General features: G+C 40.8%; 2 protein-coding genes across 4 annotated transcripts in view; one reads left to right on the plus strand and one right to left on the minus strand.

Moving 5' to 3' along the window:
• LOC111045510 (neurobeachin-like protein 1) overlaps nucleotides 1-24,758 on the plus strand; it is a 400,901-nt gene that overhangs the window by 197,523 nt on the left and 178,620 nt on the right. The gene's annotated exons all lie outside the window — the stretch shown is intronic.
• LOC111063674 (larval cuticle protein A3A-like) lies at nucleotides 16,132-21,438 on the minus strand. Of its 2 annotated transcripts, XM_022333787.2 has the most exons (3): nucleotides 21,195-21,438; nucleotides 17,240-17,707; nucleotides 16,132-16,471 (listed from the first exon to the last, which is right to left on the minus strand). In XM_022333787.2, the coding sequence occupies exons 1-3, from the start codon at nucleotides 21,258-21,260 to the stop codon at nucleotides 16,244-16,246; spliced, it is 762 nt and encodes a 253-aa protein (XP_022189479.2). In that variant the 5' UTR covers nucleotides 21,261-21,438; the 3' UTR covers nucleotides 16,132-16,243. The 2 variants fall into 2 exon arrangements, with proteins under 2 accessions (XP_022189479.2, XP_022189480.2); XM_022333788.2 differs by lacking the exon at nucleotides 21,195-21,438 and having other exon boundaries at nucleotides 17,240-17,737.

The raw sequence follows: 24,758 nt of genomic DNA on the forward strand, positions 1-24,758 counted from the left end.
GTCTGCCGGATATATTTTGTTAGATTTGTAGTTGTGTATATACATTATCACCATCGCCGTCAACCCCTTTAAATTAGCAGCATTCGTATCATCTAAACGATAAGCGGCTACCGAGTCGGGTCAGTATCGCTCTTCATGAAATTTCTGGAATAGAAATATTGTTTACCGGCCTGAATTAGTGTAGTAATTAGTATCAGTGTCATCATTAGCTGCACCCTTATCATCAGCACTAGTGGATTCAAACCCTGTCACATGACTAGTGATCGTCTTTTCAGACTCCCATTGGTCAGCAAGCCCCTTTTCCCCCGGCCTCCTAACTTTCAGCGACCCGGTGTTGCTTCAAGAAGACCTGGGAGAGAGGCAGTTGTTCGGTGGTTGAGCGTGAGATCGGGTCGCGAATCTCCTCTCCTTACGACGTTACCGACACTAATTATTATTCTATCTTGTGTTAGCATAGAATATTGTAGGTCGAGTTCCGAACAACTCGGAGTTAGAATTCCCTTGTGGGTTTTTCTTTCTTGTCAGCTATTTTTCCCGAATTCGTATCACTGGGGGTGAACGAGTTATTCTTGGTTTTGAAACCTGTAAGGGATCTCAAGTTTGTGTTACAAACAGTTGAGTGGGGAAATTTAGCTAGGCTCTTGAGCAAATTAATTTTGAGGGCTTAATTCTTAAGTCTCAACTCTGTTGCTTCACGACGTTTAAATTTAGTGCGGGAATTTGTTCGCTATTCTCCGTATTTAGTCCTGCAGTGATTCAGGTAACTGTATGTCAGGACTGGTCACTTGTGTGCATTTCCTCTTCTGTAATAAGGTAATCTCAGTTTTTAGGGGTGTATTTTCCTTATTAATTTTCATACTATAGAGTGGCCCTGTATTTTAAATTCGCTTAGCAGTTTCTGACTTGCTGTAATTCCAAGTAGGAAAAGCCCAATCCTTTTCCTAGAGAACTCAGGTGCAGCTTGAGCTCGTCCTCGTCGAAGTTTCTAGACTGCGGCATCCTTCCTCTTACTTTCTCTTCACCTTCCCTATTCTATAATCCTTCCAGCTCTCAGGTACAGCTTGAGGACTTCCTCGCCGAAGTTTCTAGACTGCGGCATCCTTTCTCTTTCTCTCTCTTAACTTTCTCTATTCTATAACGCTTCCTGCTCTCAGGTACAGCTTGAGAACGTCCTCGCCGAAGTCCCCAGACTGCGGCATCCTTCCTCTTACTTTCTCTTCACCTTCCCTATTCTATAATCCTTCTAGCTCTCAGGTACAGCTTGAGAACGTCCTTGTTGAAGTCACAGACTGCAACGCTTCCTGCTCTGAGGTGCAGCTTGAGAACGTCCTTGTCGAAGTCACAGACTGCGACGCTTCCTGTTCTCAGGTACAGCTTGAGAACGTCCTTGTTGAAGTCACAGACTGCAACGTTTCCTGTTCTCAGGTACAGCTTGAGAACGTCCTTGTTGAAGTCACAGACTGCAACGTTTCCTGCTCTCAGGTACAGCTTGAGAACGTCCTTGTCGAAGTCACAGACTGCGACGCTTCCTGCTCTCAGGTACAGCTTGAGAACGTCCTTGTCGAAGTCACAGACTGCGACGCTTCCCACTCTCAGGTGCAGCTTGAGAACGTCCTTGTTGAAGTCACAGACTGCAACGCTTCCTGCTCTCAGGTACAGCTTGAGAACGTCCTTGTTGAAGTCACAGACTGCAACACTTCCTGCTCTCAGGTACAGCTTGAGAACGTCCTCGCCGAAGTCCCCAGACTGCGGCATCCTCTCTCATCCTTCCTCTTAATTTTTCCTACTCTGTATAGCGTGAGATCTCAGTTCCAGACTAGAGATCGTTCCCGTCGCGGTCCTCAGACCAGCGAGAGGTGTATGAAACCTTGTGTAGAGAGGGATCTCAGTCACAGATTGGAGATCGACCCAGTCACAGTCCTCAGACCAGCGAGAAGCTTAGGAGAATCCTTGTAAACCTTTCCCCATCCTCTCATAATAGTCGACATACGGACTATTAATTTAAAAGCGTTTCGGACGATTGAGAGTGATTCCCATACCCTTAAGGGCAGTTACAGATTGGCCCTTAATAACCGGCGCGCTGTCATCAGATTAGCGCGGAAATCCTGTTTAGCAGTTTCAGAATTGCTGAAAATCCTTTCGCAGCTGCAGGCTCGCGATTCAGAAATCCGACACCCGAAACCTCATCCTTTGAGCTTCAGTTATCATAAAATTGTAATTGATATACTGTATTTAGCTAGCAGGTTCAGCTTGCTGAGAACTATATTGCGATTCACAGATCGCGAGTTATTGAACCAAACCCCATTAGTTACAGGAAGGAACAATCCTATTAACGAATCCCCATTCTCCAGGCCCGATAAAATATTCCCTATACCTCAAACTCGATATACCATATCCTGTACCTTATGCCCCTTACGCCTCTCCAATCATATTGACCTAATACCGGGTGCGCAGGTTCAGTCTGCACACCAACAGCCCGCAGTTTCAGATTGCGTACTACCTTTACAAATATAATTATTTGTGGGGATCTGATATCCGGATCCGTATCCTTGGTTAAGGTTACCTCAATTCTCCCTAACACCCAACCTGAATTCCAAGAGCCGAGGGCCGAATCGGCCAACAACGGCACGGGCTCACACTCTTCCCTTCAAATTAAATACCTCCCGCCAAAGACAGAGGGTAAAGAATCAGGACAGGGGGAGAAGTGTAGGTCCAGTGTCTCCACCAGTCAATACGGTCACCGACCCCGACCCATACCCGGCTGTAGCTAGTCCGCGTCGTAGCAATACTTCGCAATTATTAGAAAACCTAGAGGGTGGAATAGGACATACTAATAAAACTGACGTCTCCGAACGTGGGGCTAAGACGTCTGGCGCCCAAGTAGATCGTGAGCAAAGGTTAAGTAAACCCCAGTGCACGATGTCGGAACGGGGAGAGGAGTCTACACTCCAAGAGTACGAGGAGGACCAGGGAGATCACGAGACAGACACCACGGAGCGAGAAACCGACCCTCGAGTGTCGTGGGTGTACCGGCTGAGTAAGGAGGAAGCGGTCAGCTACCTGGAGAGTCTTGGTCTGTCGGCAGTGGGGACTCTGACGGAGCTGAGGAGGAGGATGGTTGAACACCATCGGTCCCGGACCGCTGCGACCTCTCAGACTCGCCGGGACGATGCTATCCCAGGCACAAGCCGCGTCTACTCCGAGCCGTCCCTCCACAACAGAGTAAATCGACCAACAGGTATAGAGCCGGCACCACACCGCTCTTCAGGCACGTATAGTCAGGGCGCTGTATGTGATAAGGTAAGAAGTTGGAATTTACGTTTTGATGGTGTATCAGATGCTCCCAGTTTTATCGAGAGGCTCACTGAACTTCAGAGCGCATATGGGATATCTGGGGAACAATCTCTTATAGCCCTACCAGAGCTGATGGAGAGAGGGGCCCTACTCTGGATGCGGAATCGTCGCTCCCAGTGGAGGACGTGGGCTGACTTTGTAGAGGCGTTTAAACTCCGATACTATCCCCATACTTATAGTGACGATCTTGAAAGTCAAATCATTGCAAGGAAGCAGAGGGAGGGCGAACCGGCTGATGAGTATGCCGAAGCCCTACTCACTTTAATGAGGAGATTAGGAAGTTACGACGGGGATAGGATATATCAGAGGGTGTATCAGAATTTATTACCCAGATATAAGTTACATGTCCGAAGTGTAGGAGCCCAAAACATAGACCAGCTGTTAGATATAACTAGGGAATATGAGGCAATCCGTGCTGAGGAAAAACACTCTAGGTTGTCCTCACGGAATACTAAAATCGAGGACAATAAACGGGGAGAAAATTCAGCTAAGGCAACTACTAAACCACGGGAGACTAAAGTGATAGAAGAGAGTAGTACTAGTCAGGGTCCTGTGTGCTGGAATTGTAAAAAGACAGGACATTGGAGGTCAACTTGCCCCGAGCTTTCTAAGTGTAAGGAATGTGGGAAAAATCATGATCAGTGTAACTGTAAGTCCCAGAGTAAAAGATCGTCGGGAAATTCAGTAATTCATTCAACAAAGATTTTAAGCCCCAGAACCGTGTCAGGAGATACACGGACTTTCATTGATGTGAGTTTGGCGAACCAGAAATTTGTCGCTTTGATTGATACAGGATCGGAAAAATCCTACATCAGTACACAAGTTCTGAGAGCATTAGAACGTGAGGGGTCAGTAAAGAAAGAAAACTGCACACATAAAGCGATACTCGCTGATGGGAAGTCTGCTCTCCTCTCGATAAAAGTTTTTACCCAATTGAAAATAGAAAATATTTCTGTTTCTTTCCAGGCTGTAGTGATGGAAGGCCTTAAGCCTGACGTGTTGCTAGGAGTGTCATTTATGATTCAGCATAATTTAACTATCAATATGAGGCATAATAGAGTAGAATGGGAACCAGAGATAGTGGGAGCTATACGTGGTAGTAAGAGTTCAGCGAATACTTCTAAGGTGTCGACTGTAGCTGCCGTTAGACCAAGTAGGGAGGTCGGAGATAACGGGGTGTACATGTACGTAGGAGTAGAGGGGGTGGACCTGAATGCCGCTATAGATACCTCATCTCAAAAGTCATACGTTTCTAGTGAGATCGCGAAACGTCTTAAAATAGAAGGGGAGACCACTTTACCGGTCACTGTATGTGGCAAGGAGTATAAGTGGCAAGTGTCAGTTGTCCCAGATATTGAACCTCGTATGATTTTAGGAGTGGAAAATCTGCGTAAGATGGGAGCTGTATTAGAAATGCAACCCCAGGGAGTCCGATTACGGAGTAGGGAAGGGGAAGGTAGGTTATCAGTTGTCTCTGAGCAGGAGAAATTCGATAATTTTCTGGAAGAAGAAATCCGGAAATTCTCTTCACTCCCAGGACGGACCCATATCTTGAAACACAAAATAAAACTCCAGGAAGGAGTTGAACCCTTCAGACTTCGTCCCTATCCCAGGAACCCTATCATGCAAAAAGTGATCGATGAGGAAGTCGATACAATGCTTGAACAGGGAGTCATAGAACCCAGCTGTAGCTCGTGGAGTTCTCCTATCGTATTAGTAAAAAAATCGAATGGGAAAATAAGGTTCTGTATTGATTTTCGTAAACTTAATTCTGTGACTCATAGAGATGCTTACCCCCTCCCAAATATGACTGGTATTTTAGACAGGCTTCGCGATGCTAAGTATATATCTACTATTGATCTGAAGAGTGGTTATTGGCAAGTTCCGTTAGATGAGGAGAGTAAAGAATTGACTGCTTTCATAGTGCCGGGCAGAGGTCTATTTCAATTTAAAGTGATGCCTTTCGGCTTACACTCAGCTGGAGCTACCTTTCAACGTTTGCTAGATCAGGTGATAGGGCCTAAACTCGAACCATATGCGTTCGCGTACTTAGACGATGTGGTAGTATTAGGGGAGACTCTTGAATCCCATAGAGAACATCTCGCAGAGGTTTTCCAGAGGTTGAGAGACGCAGGTCTAATTATAAATAAAGATAAGTGCAATTTTCTGAAATCTGAGCTGAAATACTTAGGTCATATTGTGACAGAGCAAGGCCTCCGTACCGACCCGGAAACGATTAGGGCTGTTAGAGATTTCCCTACCCCGCAGCGTGTTAAATCTCTCAGGAGCTTCCTAGGGTTAGCCTCCTGGTACCGTAGGTTCGTCCCTAATTTTTCAGAGCTAGCAAATCCGTTACATCGTTTGTTAAAGTTGAAGGTGAATTGGCAGTGGGGAGAAGAGGAGGAAACGGCATTTCAGAAAATCAAAGATGCTTTAACCTGTGCCCCAGTATTAACCTACCCTCATTTTGAGTTGCCCTTTGTGATTCAGACCGATGCCTCCGACGAAGGGTTGGGAGCTGTCTTGACTCAGGAGATTAATGGTGAGGAGAAAGTTATTGCTTATGCGAGTAGGGGTTTAAGAGGTCCCGAAGTCCGATATACCACAACCGAGAAAGAGTGTCTAGCTGTGATATATGCCCTGAGAAAATTTAAGTCATATGTGGAAGGTTACGAAATTACTGTGATTACCGACCATCAGTCCTTGAAGTGGTTGCATGCCATTCCCCATCCCACTGGTCGTTTAGCACGATGGGTAATGGAAATGCAACAATATAATTTGAAAATAAAATATAGGAAAGGGAAGTTCAACATAGTTCCAGATGTACTCTCACGCACCCCCTGTAAGGAGGAGCTCACTTCGGGAGAAACGAACTCCGAGGGCGGGGTGGCCCCTATCGCTATTGGTCGAGAGAACGACGATAGCTGGGTAAAGAAAATTAAATCATTACTGATTGCAGACCCCGAGAAATTCCCCGACTATACAGTTAGAGATGGGTTGTTGTATAGACACATTTGGCCTAGGAGGCGGCTCCAGGAAGAGCAGAGTGCTGAGGGGTGGAAGCTTTGTGTCCCAGTGAGCTGTCGCTCTGAAGTTTTACAACAAAATCATAATGCTCCAACCGCGGGTCACTTTGGCATATATCGTACATATGACAAGATAGCGCGCCTATATTATTGGCCTGGATTGTTTAATGATGTTGCCAACTATGTTCGGAGGTGTGATGACTGCATTAAGATTAAGGTAGAACAGAGGACCCCATATGGTCGCATGAAAAATCCCCGTAAATTGTTTCACCCTTGGGAGACTGTCAGTACTGACTTAGTCGGCCCGTTACCCCGTTCCAAGTTAGGACACCGTTACATAGTCGTGTTTCAAGATCAGTTCACTAAGTGGACGGAAGTGGCCGCCCTATCTAAGGCAGATAGCGCAGGAGTCACGAAAGCTTTCCGTGAATTGATTGTCACACGGTATGGAGCACCTAGGATGCTCATTTGTGACAATGGAACCCAATACACTAGCAAGTATTTTCGCTCGTATTGTGAGGATAATGGCGTGAATGTGTTTTTCACCCCCCCATATTCTCCTAGTTGTAATCCTACTGAAAGAGTAAACCGTGTACTCAAAACTATGATACAAATCTTTGTAGGAGAGAACCACTCGGATTGGGACCGATATTTAAGAGAATTTTGTTTTGCGATGAATACAACTATTCATCAAGGCACCCAATATACTCCAGCTTATCTCAACTTCGGTAGGGAATTGAGGGCTCCAGGTGAGTCCGCATTCGAGTCTCAAGACGATCCACGTACGCAGGGTTTTGAAAGTAGTCAGGCCACGCTACAGAAAAATATTAAGGTATTAATTCAAACCAGGAAAATTGTAGTGGATAATTTGGATAAAGCATATAGGGATGCTAGCCGTTATTATAATCTTCGGAGGCGAGATGTTAAGTTATCCCCAGGTCAGTTGATATATAAGAGAGAACATTATTTATCTTCGGGAGTTGACCAGTTTGCCGCGAAACTCGCTCCAAAGTTCTCAGGCCCCTGGGAGGTGGTTGAGATATTGAGTCCTACAGTAGTGAAGGTTAAAGTAGCAGAGAATAAATCTGTGACTGTTCATGTGAAAGACATTAAGTTGTTACCCCCATGTGTAGAGGAGGAGGAGGAGGAATCTAGCTCAGAAGAACAGGCGAACGCAAATTGCATTGGTGGAGTGAAGTGCGGGTTGCCTATACTAGTCTTAGACGGCGCAAGGTGCGGGGGAAGCACTTTATTCAACTAGTTATTACGTTTCCCATTAGATGCCGTGACAGGGTTGATTCACTGGTTTCTTGCTCCTTCTCTCGTTGTCGCATCGCATAAGACGTTCAAACCTTTTCTTTCAGGATATTTTTGTTATCTGTTTATTGTAGGGTTGCTTTTATCGCGTTCCCGATAATGATAATCTTGTCTTTCTACACTGTCGTTACCTGAATATTTTTGTATAAGCCCATCTAGTCGTCTTTCTATTGCTTCAGTAGTGCTTCGACTCTCTTAGCAGTATGGCGCCTCGTCTTGGTCTACTTGATCGCTTTTTATCCATCGCTGAAATGCGTTCACGTAATGTGAAAAGTAGGGAGGATGGTGTGTTGTTCCGTAGTTTGAAGGTGCGACATTGGAACATGTCAGTGAGGGAGCGCCGCGGCGCTTTGTGCCGTATATCTACTGAAGCGCAGTGGGCGATTCCTATTGAAATCATGGGTGGGGTGGTGGTCGCTCTTGTGAACCGGTCCGACTCATCCGTGTTGCTCTTCGACCCTTGTCGGATAGCTGATACGACGCTTAGGGCTCGTATATTGTGGCTTATTCATGATCATTCCATGTTGAAAAATTTGGTTTCAGCTCCAGCATTTCACTTCCGATTCCATCCGTTTTATCGTGATTCACTCTCTTATTCCGATGCTGTGTTATACATTATTTTCCATTTGAATAGACATTTGTACGACTTGCCATATGCACTGTCAACACCGTTGTTTGAAGTAGTGTCGGAGATCGGTCAGAGTATTCCAGAACTAGATATTTCAGAATTTTCCTCCTTTTGTTCTGCGGTCAATGTATTCCCACCTGTTGGTTCGTCAGACTCTTCCCTGACATTTCCGTATCCTGAAATAGTATCCCCTGTCCCAACCGAGAACAAGGACGAGCTACTAGCTGATCCGGGAGACGACGCAACAACAGTAGAAGTCAATGAGTTTGTTCAGGTGGATAGTCACCGGCAGTGTACCTCCTCCACATCGTCATCCTCTTCATCTTCGACCACTTCTTCCCCGCCCGCATCACATCCCTTCTCTTCTTCCCCTCTACCCGTAGCCCGTGTTCCCGAGGCTATTCCCCCTGTACCGTTTCAACTGATACACTAAGTCTTGACTAACCATAGAATGATTCCGGCGGAGGACATGGAATCAGTATCATCGATCACTGGAGCAGCCGCGGAGGTCACCACGATGGATATAGAGTCATCTGCCCCTGCGTCGGCTATTTCAGCAGCTACACCGTCTACTTCCAGGAACCTGAATCCCCCGATTTTCGACAGATCCCGCATTTTGTACAAACCTTACAATAAGCCAGGTGCCCGTAAGCGACGGGCTGGCCGTCCTAGGTTTAAAGTGCTTGGTCCCGACGGCAAGTGGAAGTGGATGAGAGTGCGACATTGATCTCATATTATTTTCAATGAGGTATTAATTAGGAGGTTAGTTTTTTTTTTTGAAGAGGATTATTGTTGTTGTTTTCCTTTCTTTGCTCCGTTCTTTTATATTCAGTACAGTCGTCGAAATTTCCTTTTAAATAATTTTCTTTATTACAGCTGCTGCTCCCAGATACATAGGAATTTCAGATTTATAGCTCTATACCGTCCTCACCATAATCTCAAAACTCATGTCCATTTCATGAGAGTAAGATACCGTTGATGTCGACCCTCTATTTCCCAATTTATTTTTCTCCCGGATAAGACGTATTATTCCCCTGGACTTGACTTTCCTTTCTTTGTTGGTTGAACTTCATGGGTCGATTCGGATGTGGTGTGGTTGTAGCCGGATTCCCGACGTCGCCTTGTACGTTCAATGCCAATCCCCCCCCCTCCTTAGTAGGAGTGGGGTGTCACAAAGTGAATTTTTGTGACGGATGGAGAGCCGTCATCCAGCGAAAAATTAGCGAAATTATTCTATTTTAGAATAGGAATATGATCGTCTGCCTGATATATTTTGTTAGATTTGTAGTTGTGTATATACATTATCACAATCGCCGTCAACCCCTTTAAATTAGCAGCATTCGTATCATCTAAACGATAAGCGGCTACCGAGTCGGGTCAGTATCGCTCTTCATGAAATTTCTGGAATAGAAATATTGTTTACCGGCCTGAATTAGTGTAGTAATTAGTATCAGTGTCATCATTAGCTGCACCCTTATCATCAGCACTAGTGGATTCAAACCCTGTCACATGACTAGTGGCGTGATCGTCTTTTCAGACTCCCATTGGTCAGCAAGCCCTTTTTCCCCCGGCCTCCTAACTTTCAGCGACCCGGTGTTGCTTCAAGAAGACCTGGGAGAGAAGCAGTTGTTCGGTGGTTGAGTGTGAGATCGGGTCGCGAATCTCCTCTCCTTACGACGTTACCGATACTAATTATTATTCTATCTTGTGTTAACATAGAATATTGTAGGTCGAGTTCCGAACAACTTGGAGTTAGAATTCCCTTGTGGGTTTTTCTTTCTTGTCAGCTATTTTTCCCGAATTCGTATCACTGGGGGTGAACGAGTTATTCTTGGTTTTGAAACCTGTAAGGGATCTCAAGTTTGTGCTACAAACAGTTGAGTGGGGAAATTTAGCTAGGCTCTTAAGCAGATAATTTTGAGGGCTTAATTCTTAAGTCTCAACTCTGTCGCTTCACGACGTTTAAATTTAGTGCGGGAATTTGTTCGCTATTCTCTGTATTTAGTCCTGCAGTGATTCAGGTAACTGTATGTCAGGACTGGTCGCTTGTGTGCATTTCATCTTCTGTAATAAGGTAATCTCAGTTTTTAGGGGTGTATTTTCCTTATTAATTTTCATACTATAGAGTGGCCCTGTATTTTAAATTCGCTTAGCAGTTTCCGACTTGCTGTAATTCCAAGTAGGAAAAGCCCAATCCTTTTCCTAGAGAACTCAGGTACAGCTTGAGGACTTCCTCGCCGAAGTTTCTAGACTGTGGCATCCTTTCTCTTTCTCTCTCTTAACTTTCTCAATTCTATAATCCTTCCTGCTCTCAGGTACAACTTGAGAACGTCCTTGTCGAAGTCACAGACTGCGACGCTTCCCACTCTCAGGTGCAGCTTGAGAACGTCCTTGTCGAAGTCACAGACTGCGATGCTTCCCACTCACAGGTTCATCTTGAGAACGTCCTCGCCGAAGTCCCCAGACTGCGGCATCCTTCCTCTTACTTTCTCTTCACCTTCCCTATTCTATAATCCTTCTAGCTCTCAGGTACAGCTTGAGAACGTCCTTGTTGAAGTCACAGACTGCAACGCTTCCTGCTCTCAGGTACAGCTTGAGAACGTCCTTGTCGAAGTCACAGACTGCGACGCTTCCCACTCTCAGGTGCAGCTTGAGAACGTCCTTGTCGAAGTCACAGACTGCGACACTTCCCGCTCTCAGGTACAGCTTGAGAACGTCCTCGCCGAAGTCCCCAGACTGCGGCATCCTTCCTCTTACTTTCTCTTCACCTTCCCTATTCTATAATCCTTCTAGCTCTCAGGTACAGCTTGAGAACGTCCTTGTTGAAGTCACAGACTGCAACGCTTCCTGCTCTCAGGTACAACTTGAGAACGTCCTTGTCGAAGTCACAGACTGCGACGCTTCCCACTCTCTGGTGCAGCTTGAGAACGTCCTTGTCGAAGTCACAGACTGTGACGCTTCCTGCTCTCAGGTACAGCTTGAGAACGTCTTTGTCGAAGTCACAGACTGCGACGCTTCCCACTCTCAGGTGCAGCTTGAGAACGTCCTTGGTGAAGTCAAAGACTGCAACGCTTCCTGCTCTCAGGTACAGCTTGAGAACGTCCTTGTTGAAGTCACAGACTGCAACGCTTCCTGCTCTCAGGTACAGCTTGAGAACGTCCTCGCCGAAGTCCCTAGACTGCGGCATCCTCTCTCTTCCTTCCTCTTAATTTTTCCTACCCTGTATAGCGTGAGATCTCAGTTCCAGACTAGAGATCGTTCCCGTCGCGCTTCTCAGACCAACGAGAGGTGTAGGAAACCTTGTGTAGAGCGGGATCTCAGTCACAGATTGGAGATCGACCCAGTCGCGGCCCTCAGACCAGCGAGAAGCTTAGGAGAATCCTTGTAAACCTTTCCCCATCCTCTCATAATAGTCGACATACTGACTATTAATTTAAAAGCGTTTCGGACGATTGAGAGTGATTTCCATACCCTTAAGGGCAGTTACAGATTGCCCCTTAATAACCGGCGCGCTGTCATCAGATTAGCGCGGAAATCCTGTTTAGCAGTTTCAGAATTGCTGAAAATCCTTACGCAGCTGCAGGCTCGCGATTCAGAAATCCGACACCCGAAACCTCATCCTTTGAGCTTTAGTTATCATAAAATTGTAATTGATATACTGTATTTAGCTAGCAGGTTCAGCTTGCTGAGAACTATATCGCGATTCACAGATCGCGAGTTATTGAACCAAACCCCATTAGTTACAGGAAGGAACAATCCTATTAACGAATCTCCATTCCCCAGGCCTGATAAAATATTCCCTATACCTCAAACTCGGTATACCATATCCTGTACCTTATACCACTTACGCCTCTCCAATCATATTGATCTAACACCGGGTGCGCAGGTTCAGTCTGCACACCGACAGCCCGCAGTTTCAGATTGCGTACCTTTACAAATATAATTATTTGTGGGGATCTGATATCCGGATCCGTATCCTTGGTTAAGGTTACCTCAATTCTCCCTAACACCCAACCTGAATTCCAAGAGCCGAGGGCCGAATCGGCCAACAACGGCACGGGCTCACACTCTTCCCTTCAAATTAAATACCTCCCGCCAAAGACAGAGGGTAAAGAATCAGGACAGGGGGAGAAGTGTAGGTCCAGTGTCTCCACCAGTCAATACGGTCACCGACCCCGACCCATACCCGGCTGTAGCTAGTCCGCGTCGTAGCAATACTTCGCAATTATTAGAAAACCTAGAGGGTGGAATAGGACATACTAATAGTATATACATCCACGTGCAAATCAAGAAAAATCATTTCTGTCAAATTCATAAAAATAATTATATTGCCTCGATTCGCAGTGAATTAGGAACTAACATACATAGAACCATACTTTCCGCTACACTGCACAGGGAACGTCCACTTCCCGGACAGTTTGAGGGTTGGAAAGCTGTTGTTTTACAAAAAAAGTTAATGAATATTTTTTCACAAGTATATATTTTGACAGGAGGTTTTATTGGGGATCCTATTTGAAATGAAAAATTACTCAGTCGCTTCAACATTTTTGCCCCTTATATGAATCCAAACTTATTTTTACTTTTCTTGCCCTATTACCATAGGTAAGGAAAGTATTGCCTTTCGAAAAAAATGAAGGTACCTCAATTTTTTTAATTTCTATATGTTTCAAGGTCCCCTGAGTCCAAAAAAAGTGTTTTTTGGTATTGGTCTGTGTGTGTGAGTTTCTGTATCTCTTGATTCCACTTTCAATGGGAATTCAATCTATGCATCTGTTGAATTCCCTACTTAAATTTGAACGCATTATTTCTATAGAGTCACTCCAAGCACTGAAATCATTACCTGTAAAACGTTTTGAATCACATTCTACATTTCCTACTTCTTAAAGGTAATTTTTATAACAAATATTGTAACGTTATTTCTGTCAACAACGAGTTGCCCTGCTTGGCTGCAGTCAGTAGAGCATGAATAACAAAATATATAACCCTTATTGTGGTTCTCAGGATAATAATAATACCAATTTCTTACTGGCTCGCCCAGGAGCTCCCGCAGTTCTCTGCTCTTGCCGGTTACTGACGTCGGCTGCTCCAACAGTTCACAATTTCTGTGACTGGTTTGTCGAATTCCGCAAGTACAGATGCGAGAATTTGCGCTGCTACCACTTAATGCTATAATTTTGAGATTCTTCAAATCGTATTTAATCGATTTAAATCGATACTGGATAATTTATATAAATCTCTGGAACGTATTATTTCCAAAGATTTGATAATCAATGCTGTATATCGCTGTCTTAACCAACTTATTCGGTGAAGAATATAGTCGGATGGTAATCTTAATAATATTTCAATATTGGTAACTAAATAGATTATAACGAGATTGGTCATGCATGGAGATAGGGAAACAAATAAAGGATACACCATAAAAATTGATACAAATATATTATACAAAATATCAACGAATAAATAAATATATATAGAGCAACAAGTAAAAGAGTAAAAATAAGAACAAATATATATATATCAAAAATATCACAGATTAGCTCACTTATTAGGTTTTTGCTTTTAGCACGAAAAATTACCATGTGCTTCTTAAATCATCAATCATATGCATTTAGAGTATGCAGCTCAGTTATCGACTTGCTGTTGCTTGTCGAATAAAATTTTGTATACCTTCTTTCCAAATTAATATGAATAATTAATTAATAAACATTTAAATTAAATATTTATTTCATCTGTGCATACTTAGACATGTAAATCTGATATATATTTCTTAATTAGTAAAATCGTTTTTTGTACATCTCAAGTTTGCGCAAGTTTGATATTAATTTCAATATTTGTATAACCTCTCGACGAGCTAGCTTTTTAAATCTTGTTTCACTCGAAGCACTGAGGGCGCCCTAGATTTATATATTTCTTGTTAACTATCACTCACGTGCCGAAATTCACAAGATGATGATGGCGATCCGAATTTCCCGTCGTCTTGGGTTTTATGGTGGCAAAGGTTACAAAGTAAATTTCTCAACAATGGGGTGGACCTCCTGTTAATTTCTCAGGGAGGAGACTCATGCCAGTTAATAGAGCTGATATATAACTATACAGGGTATGAATTTGAAAAAAATCGGTCAAGTCATTTTTGAGAAAATCGTGATAGAAATTTTACAAAATTCATTCTTCTCAGGAATATTACGGAGCTCCTGCAATTTTCCCAGAAATGAGGCTCATGTCAGTTGATAGGGCTTATAAATAGCTATCTAGGGTATAAATTTGAAGGAAATCGTTAAAGCCGTTTTCGAGAAAACCGTGAAAAACATGGTTTTTTAGCCATTATCCGCCATTTTGAATTGAATTTCATTGATTTCTTACTGTCGGATCCTCATGGTATAAGGACCTTAAGTTTAAAATTCCAAGTCAATCGGTTAGTTAGGAATGGAGCTATCGTGTTCACAGACACACACACACACACACACACACACACACACACACACACACACACACACACACACCACACACACACACACACACACACACACACACACGAACAGACCAGCACCCAAAAATCATGTTTTTGGACTCAGGGGACCTTGAAACGTATAGAAAACATGAAATTAGGGTACCTTAAATTTTTTTGGAAAGCAATACTTTCCTTACCTATGGTAATAGGGCAAGGAAAGTAAAAATTATAGTTTAACACCCATTGCTCTGCTGAGTGACTTGCTATGCATCCCCATACGTATGTATGTCTATCACGCACATCCTTCAGATAAGGCATCGTTTATACACTGTAGTTAATGTGCTTAATGCACGTGTCACGAGAAGCAATATTAGATTCATTCTCGATTTTAAGATGATCCGTTTCGAATATTTTTCGCATGGTTCAAAGCATGGGTTTATTATCCTTGATATAAAGATTGCTGAATCTTTTAAATCTATGGTTTTGTTCTACTCATAACTTTTGCATTGGGTTTAAATTTGAAAATTTGAAGCATTAGGTTCCAGTTTGGAAAAGGTTTATTGTTCTTTCCTATGTAGTGTTTATGGTCCTATAGAGATGGCTAAATCTTTTAAGTCTATAATTTGTTCCAATTATTATCTTCAATTGGCTTTTGATATGGATGCATGCATAATATATTGTTGAATCTTACAATGCCATGGCTAAGAGGTGGAGAGGACACTCAAGTCCCAACTTCGCCTAGTAAACTATATTTCAGTTTATTCCAACTGCATCTATGCAATATCATAGAATATGATAGTTAGAAATCGAGTATGTTTATAAAATTTGTTGATTATGAAATTATATTGTGGAGCTCCTCCGTAATTGAAAAATAGTTTCAATTTTGTTACATCCAAAATTTACAAAATTCCAACAAAAATTTAATAAAAAATGTGTATGTGACAAAATTGAAACTGTGTTTCTCCAATTGAATATGTTTATTTCTAACAAACCAAATTCATTGTGATGAGATTCGAATTATTGTAAAGTGAACTTATCCTGTGAACCCTTTGAACCCTTCACACGGTTTGTTGATGAATTCCGTTTTATTATGTTGTGTCTATGCTAATTCTGTAACTCATCTGTGAATAGTGAAAGATCTAACAGAGAAATGAAGTTCTATTTGATGTTGGCTTTTTCCAAGAGGAGAGCTAGTCCATTCGAATACCAGGATTCTATTCCCTTTATATCCAAACCACTTTTTTAAAGTTATTTCTTTTTCAACGTTAATCGTCATCAACGTTTGAGCTTTGAATTAACCTTTTTTGAATGAAATTTTCCTATTTTCATGTTGTGATGAAAAGGAAGAAATTCGGAACTCAATTTTCGTGTAGTATTTTTATTTTTAAACTATGTACAGGTACAGAGATGAGCCAGTGTTAGAACACACTTGCAGTCTTTGCTATGCGCCACAGTCGATGGTTGATGAGATTAGTAGTGAGCGGCGTAGGCCACGGGGGTGGCGTGATGGGCAGCATAAGCTACGGGGGCGGCGTGAGCGGCGTATGCCACGGGGGCAGCATGATGAGCGTATGCAACGGGGGCGGCATGATGAGCGTATGCGACTGGGGCAGCATGGGCGGCGTATGCAACGGGGGCGGCATGGGCAGCGTATGCTACGGGGGCGGCATGAGCGGCGTATGCAACAGGGGCGGCGACCTTGATAACAAATAATGTAGACATATTTTAATAAGATATTTTTAAAAGAAGATTTAGAGAAATCTAATTGAATAGCTTTTGTAATTGAAGCATAAAAAAGTGGAACTGACTGGTTGATGCAGCCAATGAGTACTGGAAAAATATTATTCAAAGTTTTGAATGTCAAATAGAAAATGGTATTCACAAGGAAGATTCATGGTACTGATAATATTATAAAAAGTAGGTAGTAGTAGTAGTAGTAGGTAATAGGAAGTAGATAAAAGTAGTTGAATCAAGGCATATCTACTGGATATGAATATTGATAGCAATGTAAATGATCAGATTGACTTTTGCATTAGATGATAATAATTTCTTGATTCATTCATCAGATTATTTTCACAATGGTCATAGTATTAGCTGATCTCTTGATATTCTTGAAAACCATTCTGCTTTTCAAGATACTAAAATACTGAATACTGATACTATTTAGCACAAACATTTCAAAATTTGGCTTATTATTTCAAGCATATTTATAGCTCTTGAGTTTCAAGTCTAATCTTCATCAACTCTTTCAAAAATTTAAAAATTTTCTCCTTTCTAAAGTTCTCAGGAGATAGGCCTTGTTCGAGATCTAATTTATAAGATCTGATTCTAGTCTTTGTAGTGAAAGTTGTCATGGATTGCATGGATTGAAGTATTGGTTGATTTAGAGGTTTTAGATTCCATGATTGTTCAATGAAGTATTATTGATGTGAACCTTATAATGTCTGATGTGATCTTTTAAAATACCTTAGCGACTGGGGCGGCGTATGCGACGGGGGCGGCAACCTTGGCGACAACTGGGTGAGCAGCGGGCTCCTTGTGGACAACAGCGTTGAATCCGTTGACGGGATCAGCGGTGTAGTCGACGGTTCTCCTGGTGCCATCGGGCTCAACCAGGGAGTAGCTGCCCTGGACAACATCTCCGGATCGGCTCTCGTGCTGGCTCTTGGAGTCTCCGGTCAGAGCATCCTGGACATCGTAGGCGAAGCTGTACTCTGGGTGTGGGTCGTACTCGTCGACGACGGCTGCCTTGGTGGCTACGACGGGGGCGGCGTGTGCGGCGTAAGTGGCGACGGGGGCGGCATGGGCAGCGTAGGCCAGGGGGGCGGCGTGTGCAGCGTAGGCCACGGGGGCGGCATGGGCAGCGTAGGCTACGGGGGCAGCTGGGATGACTCCCGCTGAGGCGACAGCCAAAAGGCACGATACGAGAGCGATCTGCAAATAAATCATTAAAATTTCATCAAAATGATTTCAATAATTTTGTAGATTTTGGCACCATTTCACTTTCAAAACCTTAGCTTAACACGATTATGAATCAAATAATGAGTAATCAACAGATCTTTTAAATATTTAGTTGGATAATCAGGATTATCCAGTCATCAACTCTGAATTCCTACTCTTAGTCATACCAAAGTGAATCACCTAAATGATGTAAACGTGAAGAATACCTGATTCATCTTTAAAAATAAATTACCAATTGCTCTAGAATATTTACTGAATGCTTGATGTAAGCGCACAAACATAGTTGTTCTGCTGGCACCTGGTAACGCCAATATTAATTATCATTATTATTATCTTGTTTGAATTTCAATCTCATCTATGAATTTTGAATTTGGAAATTATGGACATTTGAATTTGAATTTAGTGAAAGCTTTTATGATTTTGTTTGTGATTATTCAATGTATTAAACTGAATTTTGTTTTCATGTTTGTGAATATTTATTGATTTGACAATATATTGATGTAACAAGAACAGACTGAATGACGCAAGAGACTGAGTACTCGAGTGACCTGAGTGGTTTAGATTAAGGTACTTGTTGTTTGAACTAACATGTTTCTTCTCAAGTGATATACGAGGGGATAAAAATTGATCAAACATCAGCCGATCATTTTATATGGGGAATAGAGGGATACTTACTGTTTTATTGTTTTAGCAAATAATTTTTATAGATTCTTTCTATTCAATTGTGGAATTTCCATGCTAGTCTATATTTTTAATCCTCAAAACTTGGATCATGGTTTCATTTAATTAAGTTCAATGGAGTGGAATTATCAGATGAGGAAATGTTTCTAGATATTTTCGATTATCACATGTCTTTCAAAAGTTGCCAGCTATCTTAGATTTTTGAGTAAAATAAGCTGATGAGGTTATCTAATATCATGGAGTTGATTGGGAGTTACATGAAAAGGAATACTATGTCACCTATGCTATTCTCGCTACAGTTAAGAGTCTGGAAGAATCATAAATTAATACCAGGAAAAGTTGAAGTAATCAGTAAGATGTTTATGATGAGATTCTAGACACTAAAGATACTAAAGATATAATATTACAAGGACACTATCAAAAGTTCATTTATAATTTAAAAACTGATTGAATCATGTATAAGGATTAGAAGTTTGCACATTCGCAAGTATAGGCTACATTTTAAATTATGAAGGGGTTAACAAGATTTATAACACATCTAGGAATAAAATGTTATCAAAAGATCACCTGGATAAAAAATTGATTCGATGAATAAATAATTGGGATGAAGCTGATGGCATCAGCACGCCCAGATGACATCCACCTTTTAAGAAAAACTAGATCAACCTTGCACCAAATTGAGAATCGAATACTGGTTAGTATTCCGGACGGGACATCGAGACGAATCAGTTGCATGGCTGGCTGTAATAAGCCTGTTGTTATCAACTGCAATAGCCCGTGAATAAATTATTTATTAGGTTTGGAGTTTGGAGACACTCCAATTGGGCTGACTTGTTCCACATTGTAACTGAACTGACACCCACTGTTGGCGAAATTTGACTAGACTGCCCTTCAAAGACATGTTATTATTTATTGGGCTATTGTTATAATTTACTGCACCCGAAACTGGATGATTGTGTAAGATCAAGCTGCTAACGACAGTCTATCGATATTAGGCAGTGCTCCAAATCATAAGTTACCAACCTAAATGGTTAACTTGGTTAATGCGGGCGAATTTCAAGTTAAGTATGATTTGGATTGAATTGAATACCTAATTGTCTTTATTAAAAGCGGAGTTAGGACTCTGGGTCCTCTCAGCCACATAAACCTTAATTTGGTGGGTGACTTTTTATCCATCATATGATTTTTTCTACAATCATTGGAAATATTATATTTAATGAATAACATAATTTTTTTATGATAATATAGAAAATTGAGAGTATAAGCACTGCTACGAACTCCAATATTGACATTTGGTTCATTCAAATAATCAATTATAATGAATTCAAATCATCATTAAGAATTTAACAATGTGATAAAATGAGGGACTGAATATTTCATTTGAATCAGAGCACGAACACTGCTAGGCTACTATCAATTATGTGGTTTTGAAATAATCACTAGGCAAAATTAAATATAAATTATAACCAAGCGAAGAATTTTGAAAAATAAATGATTTTCTGAGATTTCCATTAGATACGGTACTGCAAGAAATCATTACTTTTATTAGAAACTCAATATTTTGAGCCATAATCAAAGTATATATATAATGAGGCTGATTTACATGTTCAATGATTCAATATTCATTTATTTGATCAACTCGTAGCCTATTTACATGAACATTTTTAAAAATTAACTTTATTTATAAATTACTAAACTATAAATTACATTATAAGTCGATACATGTTGTGAGAAATGAAAAGTGGAAAAAAGGGTCCTTCGATTTTTGAGTAAGTAGTGGAAATGTTCGTATTCAATTCTATCAGACATTCACGATTTGAAGTAGATTTCAAGTATATCATCATTCATTCATACGAGTATTATGTTTGTTTTGAAATCTCCATATCAATTTTTTGATAAATGTAATGGAATATCGAGAGTATATCAGTGCAACAGTAATTAACCCAATAAGATAATTGACGAATAAGAATTCAAAATTATGTATTAAATTCTACAATTCAAAAATATTCAGAATTCAGGCTGATTTATGTTGCAATTTAATAATCCAATACAAAATTCTATAGAGAAATTATGAATGAGCTTCTTGTGTTTTCACTATCACTGTAGTTGACATTTTTTCCTCGCTGCACCCGTAGGAAGTTAATCTGGCTACATAATTTCATTTTTGTTTATTAGAACAATATAATAAGTTGCAATACGATGAGAACAATCACTATTCATCAATAATCAATCAACCCTGGAAATTATGTAGTATTCACAGTAGAAGTTGAATAACATTTTTCATATTTTCAATTTAATGTTCAAAGGAGAAATAAATTGATATGTAATTAAATATTAAAATTGAGAATTATAATCAATCTCGATAAATTATTATTGATCCAATTTGATTTAATAATTTCGTATGTCGTATGGTGTGTTTCACTTCTTGATAATATTATTAAACAATTCAATTGTTGGGTCATTATCACTGTGGAATCTCTGGAGATATTGAGATCTTATCCTTCTTATATGTACCTCAAGTAGCCTAATATTTTCCATCACTGTCAACAAGAAGTACCCGGCGAAACATTACGCGATTTTCAAAAGTATATGCTATTATTTGTATTACAAGGAATTTAAATAATAATATATCCAACCACTGATGATGATAAGAGCTACTCTACAAACTATCCATGCACTCGTGTAACACTGATATTTTCCGAAGGCACTGGGATCAAAATCGAACTTTTGCGAACACAATTGCTAGCAGCTAGATGACAGATTTGGCCACTGAACTCACCTGGACCTGCATGTTGAAGCAGCAATGGAACTGAGTGATGGACGGTGAACGAATGATGCTTTTCATTGGCGGGGCGTCGCTTTATATGCATCCTTCTATCCACCCTTGTCACGCACTCACACATACGCATATCGGCCTTTGCACCAATTGCACACTCACACACGCACACACTTCGCCCAACTTGTTACCTCATCCTATACCATCGTCTCTTCACTCTTCTTCTCCTTCTTCTTCACCTGATCCACCATCTTCTTCCTCCACTTTTTCTTCTCCTTTATCCTTCTTCTCTTCTTCTTTTTCCTCTTCCTCCTCCTCCCACTCCTCCTCCTTCCACTCCTCCTCCTCCTCATCCTTCTTCTTCTCCTTCACCTCCTTCTCCTCCTCCTCTTCCTCCTCCTCCTCCTTCCCCTTCTCCTTCTCCTTCTCCTCCACCTTCTTCTCCTCCTCTTTCTCCTCTTCTATCTTCTTCTTCTCTTCCCTTTTCTATTGCTGCTTCTTGTCCTTCTTCTGCATCTATGTCGTCTTGGTGCGTTTTTCTTTGTCTTCACCTTCTGTCTCTACCTTTTGATGGTGGTCAGGCGGTGTGCTTGTCCGGTGGTCCGAGTCCGTGTTGGGCGTTGACGTCTGTGCCCTTGACCACATCTCATCTCCCCACATCATCACTGTGTCGAGTTTCACAATATTAGTAGTCCTGTGATACGCTTTTCTATTTCTTGTAAAATTTTTTTAGTATCTTCAAATTGCTCTTAGAAATATTTGGTACTCTTAGGCTCATGTTATACGAGCTCTAATAACGCGGCGTTAACGCGGCGTTTTTAGCGTAGCGTTAGCGTCGCATTAAGTGGGAAATAGTACTTCCATAGTGCGCGCTAACAACGTTGTGTATAACTTGGTTCAGCGTTGCCAACGCCACAGCATTAGCGCTCGTATAACATGGGCCTTAGTTGTCATCCATTGCAGGATTCAAATATCAAATTGGCATTCATAGAATAATATTAAATATTTACAATTGAGACTGAAATTATTGAAAGTTCGGTCTCCAGTAAATGGTTCAATGTTTTAAGATGGTGAAATTCTATTTGTAATTTGGTTTTTGAGTCAACATTAAAATGCATCAGAATAAACAATCAATAAATACATCGTTCAATGAGGAGTGCTTTGGAATTTCTTCAATAATTGTTGGAGAGCTTTGATTCCACGAAAAAAAATATCAACTTATGTTCAAATTGAAAAACGTTCAAACAATCTTTAATTCATTCACATAGAGTGAAATGGGAATTATAGGGCATTGTGATGCTCGTAATTTAGTTAAGTACCAGCTAGTTTTATTTATTCATGCTTTATTGATTTCTTTGTCTAGTTGTAATTTTAAAAATTTGTTTTCTGAAATCTATCAAAATCCTCTCATTTGAACCAATACATATTATCCTGCAGGTGTTGGTTCTACTCTAAAGCTCATTCAATAATAATTATGAGAACTGATAATAATAATAATAATAATATGTAGTTCATAGACGTACTTAACGACCTCCACTATGGGGAGCTAGACGCAAATAATAATAATAAAAATAAATGGCTTTTATTGGTGGGAGTCCCTGACGGAAATTCCACCTCGCTTGAATATATAATTTATGCCGTCAATGGGCCTTACAACTGTCATACTTCAGCCGGGACCGACAGTTTAACGTGCCCTTCCGAGCACGTTAACACGGGAGTGACCTGATCAAAAACTTTTGGCTATGAGTGGGTTTGAACCGGGATCTCTAGGTTGCTACGCAAGCACTCTATTCACTAGACCAAGGAGAATGTAAATCGAGATTCGGGAGTATTGTAACACCAATTCCAGTATCCAAATTATCACTTGAAATTTGACAATCAATCATGAAAAAATCTTGCAATTTTTAAATCATACAAGAAAAACTTTGAATCGCAATGAATAATAGTCTACGTAATTAACTACATAGGAATCACAGCACACCACCTGCACGATGCTAATGAGTAATGTGTGAATTCCCGTTAATTAGATGAATTTCCAATTACAGTACTGTCTCTCAACAAACTAATTATAATATGAAATATTATTTTCCAATTCCCAATTCATCACATTCAGTCATGGTTAAATAGAGTGTTGTCCAATAAGAGAAGTCCAATACCTGGTAGTTCAAATAGATCCTAACTCCTATTGGGAAATCAGGTTTCTGTTGTTAAACTAGAATCCCGTAGAAAATTTCAACAATTAAGAATTGACAACTACACTGTTATGTTTGTTATTATTGTCATATTTTTGTACAATTTTCGTTGTTCAATCGAGTTTTGATATCCTGAATTTGGTTGAGAAAGGCTAGGGATAAAAAGTGCGAATTTTATTCTTTTTCAAGTTTTCAATTTGTGATAACTGAATCGTGGAGATATTGCAAACCTATAATAAATTCAAATTTCTGATCAATCGTCTCAGCACATTCTTGACAGAGTTATTCAACTCTCAGAGCAGCTGATACCCAGCAATCAACAATAAATCAGTTGTGTGCACTCGATCCACATCAATCAAGTTACATGCAACAACGAAGACAACTGCAAAATCGATAACAATCACAACTTGAAACAATCAGTTTATGAGGTGTCAAACGTTTGATTTGTTAGTTGACAGCTGAACAGTCCGAACTTATTATGAGATACTAGTGTGTACGAAATGTCGGTCTGACCCTTTCAACGAATCAATGCTGCATTATCTCTTGTAAGCTAAGAGACAGGCCAAGTAGTGTAGTTATGTTTTAAATCTTGTTATGTATGTCTGTTGTTACGAGGATAAATTTCGTCTAGCAGAAATACTTTCCTTCTTCCTTCAGTATTTCAGTTCTTCCTTTCCGTGGTTTAGGCCTTCGGGCGTTTTATTTGGTGCAAGTAACTTCGAGTTCGATAGAAATACATTGTTCTATCACAATTTTCCAAAGAAGTTTCGATGGCAAGATTATACAACTGAAAATGGCGAAATTAGACCTTCCATTTCAGATAGTTATTAGTATGGTTGTCAGCACCCGCCACCTGCACCCGCCACTACAGCTGAGTCACGACGGTGGCAAATAGACAAATTATTTCTACCACACGCTGTATTTTTCAGAATTATTCATTTTTTATAATTTTTGTATTTCATCAGCAACTAGGATATTATTTTGTATAAATTCACTCTTGGTTCCTCTTTCAAATTCCATTTCAGATGAAATTCCACCAAGTTCAATGATTAGAAATATGTCTTACTTATGTGAACATTAAAGCTTGATTTGATTTGAAATAAATGTATTTTCTGGCTCAAGTAATTCATCAGGATTCGTCCGCTTTTACGCCGAGATCTCTATCGCGTGCTCAGAATCTATAACGTAATACGCCTCACTGCACTATTTAAGGATCAGATTGGTGGGCAGATTGATTTAAACGATAGGTTACCAGCTCCATTACTGTTGGGTGTTGAGACGACGATAATTGTTATTCATTCGTAATGTGATATTTAGCGGCAAACAAAAACGCTTCGCCGATCAAAAGCCGCCAGTGACAGATGAGACAGGCGGT

This window comes from Nilaparvata lugens, chromosome 7 (genome assembly GCF_014356525.2).
Source record: "Nilaparvata lugens isolate BPH chromosome 7, ASM1435652v1, whole genome shotgun sequence".
Lineage (NCBI taxonomy): Eukaryota > Metazoa > Arthropoda > Insecta > Hemiptera > Delphacidae > Nilaparvata > Nilaparvata lugens.